This window comes from Talpa europaea, assembly GCF_964194135.1.
Source record: "Talpa europaea genome assembly, chromosome: 10".
NCBI classification, from domain to species: Eukaryota; Metazoa; Chordata; class Mammalia; order Eulipotyphla; family Talpidae; genus Talpa; species Talpa europaea.
Window position 1 is genome coordinate 54,620,126 of NC_140077.1, and position 2,852 is coordinate 54,622,977.

A 2,852-nucleotide genomic window follows, 5' to 3' on the forward strand; every position below is an offset into this window, starting at 1 on the left:
TGTAACCTTGTTGGTACCTTAATTTCAACTCATATTGAACTTACAAAGTTTAACCTTAAGAGAAGTATTGTTTTAAGTCAAAATAAGGTTGAATTTTAGATGAATAGATTTTTTTTCTTCAATGTTTTTAGTGTGTCACATGTAATCATCTGGGTCATATTTATACTAAATACTTATGTCCTTTTAGCCTCAAGTCAAATTTAATTGAATCTTTTGCAATGTATCTGGTGACCCCCATTAGTGTGTTTTAATTTAAAAAAATCAGCTAAAAGGCAATGTTCCTGGAATATGAGTTTAAATAGCTCTGTTGAAGTTTCTAATCATGCACATAAAATACACATATAAACAACACACTTAGTGCCATAGAAAGCCTTACTTAAGTAATAAATTTAAAAAATAGAATGTTCAGCTAAAGTTAATTTTGAATAATTTCCTGTGTAAATATAGATACTTAAATACTCAAAATTTCTGGAAAAAAACACTTCACTTTTTATCATAAGCACTTGGCAGACATATATTGTTAGTCTATACTACTGGGACTTTTTTTACACCTAATATTCACTTTTCTTGGTTAAAAAAACTCCAGATGAGAGCGCAAGTAATTAATCACTAACTTCATTAACATAGACTCAAATTTGCACTTTATTTCTCAAAAAATTAATTAAAGAGTGAAAAAATATTAAAGTCATATATAATGTAAATGTGGTTTCCTATTTGGAAATTTAAGTCACTAGAATCATTTTACCTCAGGGAAATGGGTGATGGAATTTTAAAAGTGAGAATATAAATCAACAGTCTTGTCATTTTCCTGAAAGACTACTACACTAATGACAGCAATTATTTTTAAAGGACTGTTTTGAAATGTGTGGAATTGAACTTTAATAATTTAGCTGTCTCTTTATAAATGTGCCCTCCTTCACAGATGAGAATTAAGTTGCTTCTCCAATCTCATCAGCAGCGATAGGTTGCACTAATTCATCCCTGCAAACTGTCCCAGTTCTTTAGGCGAAAAGCACATAGGGAATGCAGACTTGTTGGGATTAGCTAGATATGTTGTAACAGCACCTTAGAAATAAATGAGGAGCCCCAAACTTTGATTCCTTTAGAATCACACTATTTTCTTTCAGTTCACAGATTCAACCATTTCCTCCAACATATCAAAAGTCTTTCATATTATAGATTTAACAAGTCAATTGAAGTGGAGGTATATGAATATGTTGATCTTGTGAGGCTAGACATAAAGTCTGCTCAGTTATACATAATCGTACTTGGGATTTTTTGACTTTAAATTGTATATGTGTTATTGAAGATTGCATTGTATCTTACATTTGTTTGCAAAGTTGGGAGTAGCTCTTGTCTTAAAGCAAAAATATTTTTTCTTGTCATTTGCATAATAAGAAGCGTGACTACTGAAAAATAATTTCTTATACAGAAAGTAATACCTCTGTACTCCTCCTATTATTTATAACATATTCCATAATGATATAGCATATATTCATTTACAACATATGTATATATCACATAATACTATTATAGTCTTATCCTATAGTTTAAGGCAGACATCAGCACCATTTTTTTGCAATCGATAAGTTTGCAAATATTTTCCATTTTATGACATATCTCAGTTACAACTCCTCAACTCTATCATTATTACACTAAAGAAGTGATAGAGATATGTAAATCTGAACGATAATGACTGTAACTGTATTCCGATTTACTTTATTTACAAATACAAGTAATGTGCTAGATTTGCCCTGTAGGCTGTAATGTTTACCTCAGTATAAGGTATTGTCTTTTTGGAAGGCCTTGGTCGATTTCAAACCTGTTGGAAAAAAATATAAGGAATCATTACCTTTGTTTCTCAATTTCTTGTGCATTGTCTCATCATATTTTCTCTTAGTTGTTTGAAGACTGGGAAAAATACAGAATATATTTTTGGGGGGGAGCTTTTCCATTGTATTCATGAGCAGGGAGCAAGCCATCCCTCCACCTTGACGGCCCCGGGTCTTCGTCAGGCCTAGCAAAGGGCGTAGGGGGCCAGCACCCACTTCTTGAGGATGAGGTTCCCGTAGAGGGCCGTGTCCCCTGTTGCCACAACAGCAAAGGCCTTCTTGGCCCGTTAGTAAAACGCAAACCTCTCGATCTTGGCCAGCTGGCTCGTACAGCCCGCCTTGCAGAGGATGGACCGGTAGCTCCCCCACACGGGGGTCTGAAGGCCCCTCTCCTTGTCAGTGGGCACCAGCTCCATGACAGCGGCCGGGCTCTCCACGTAGCTGTCCAGGGGTAGCAGCTGCAGCACGGCCTCCAGGAGCTGGGGGATGCCCAGGCAGTCTGCGCGGATCTCCTGTGGGTCGCACCGGCAGACGGAGGACATGGGGAAGTTCACATCTGCGAGCACGATCTCGTCCCCGTGCCCCATGCGCGCCAGCTTGTAGAGCAGCTCGGGGGACAGCAGCGCGGGGACACCCTTCAGCACCACCTGGACACCCTTCAGCACCACCAAGGTCACGGGAGGTCGGGCCCGGAGTGGGCGGGGCCTCGGTCCAGAATATTTTTTGAGAGAGGAAAAAATAATTTCAAGAAGAAAGCAATATTCCACAAATTGTGCCCTAATGAATGTTAGTTATGTAGAAAAATGAACAGATAACATAATAAAATGAAAAGCAGAAAATATTAATATAAATAAAAAGGATCAATTATGATGGCAAAACTCAAAGTTTAAAAAGTTAATTTAATTTCATGGTCTAAGATGCTTAATATGTTAATGTATAATGTAGATATCTGATATTGGATGATCATAAAAATTATTTCCCAAATAGAACCGTAATTTTACAGTACTTCACTACCAATAA

General features: G+C 37.0%; 1 protein-coding gene across 1 annotated transcript; it reads right to left on the reverse strand.

Moving 5' to 3' along the window:
* Nucleotides 1-2,042: 2,042 nt before the first annotated feature.
* Nucleotides 2,043-2,453, reverse strand: LOC311178071 (fucose mutarotase-like). The gene has a single exon (XM_084244439.1). The coding sequence runs from the start codon at nucleotides 2,417-2,419 to the stop codon at nucleotides 2,120-2,122; it is 300 nt and encodes a 99-aa protein (XP_084100565.1). The 5' UTR covers nucleotides 2,420-2,453; the 3' UTR covers nucleotides 2,043-2,119.
* Between the last annotated feature and the right edge of the window lie 399 nt (nucleotides 2,454-2,852).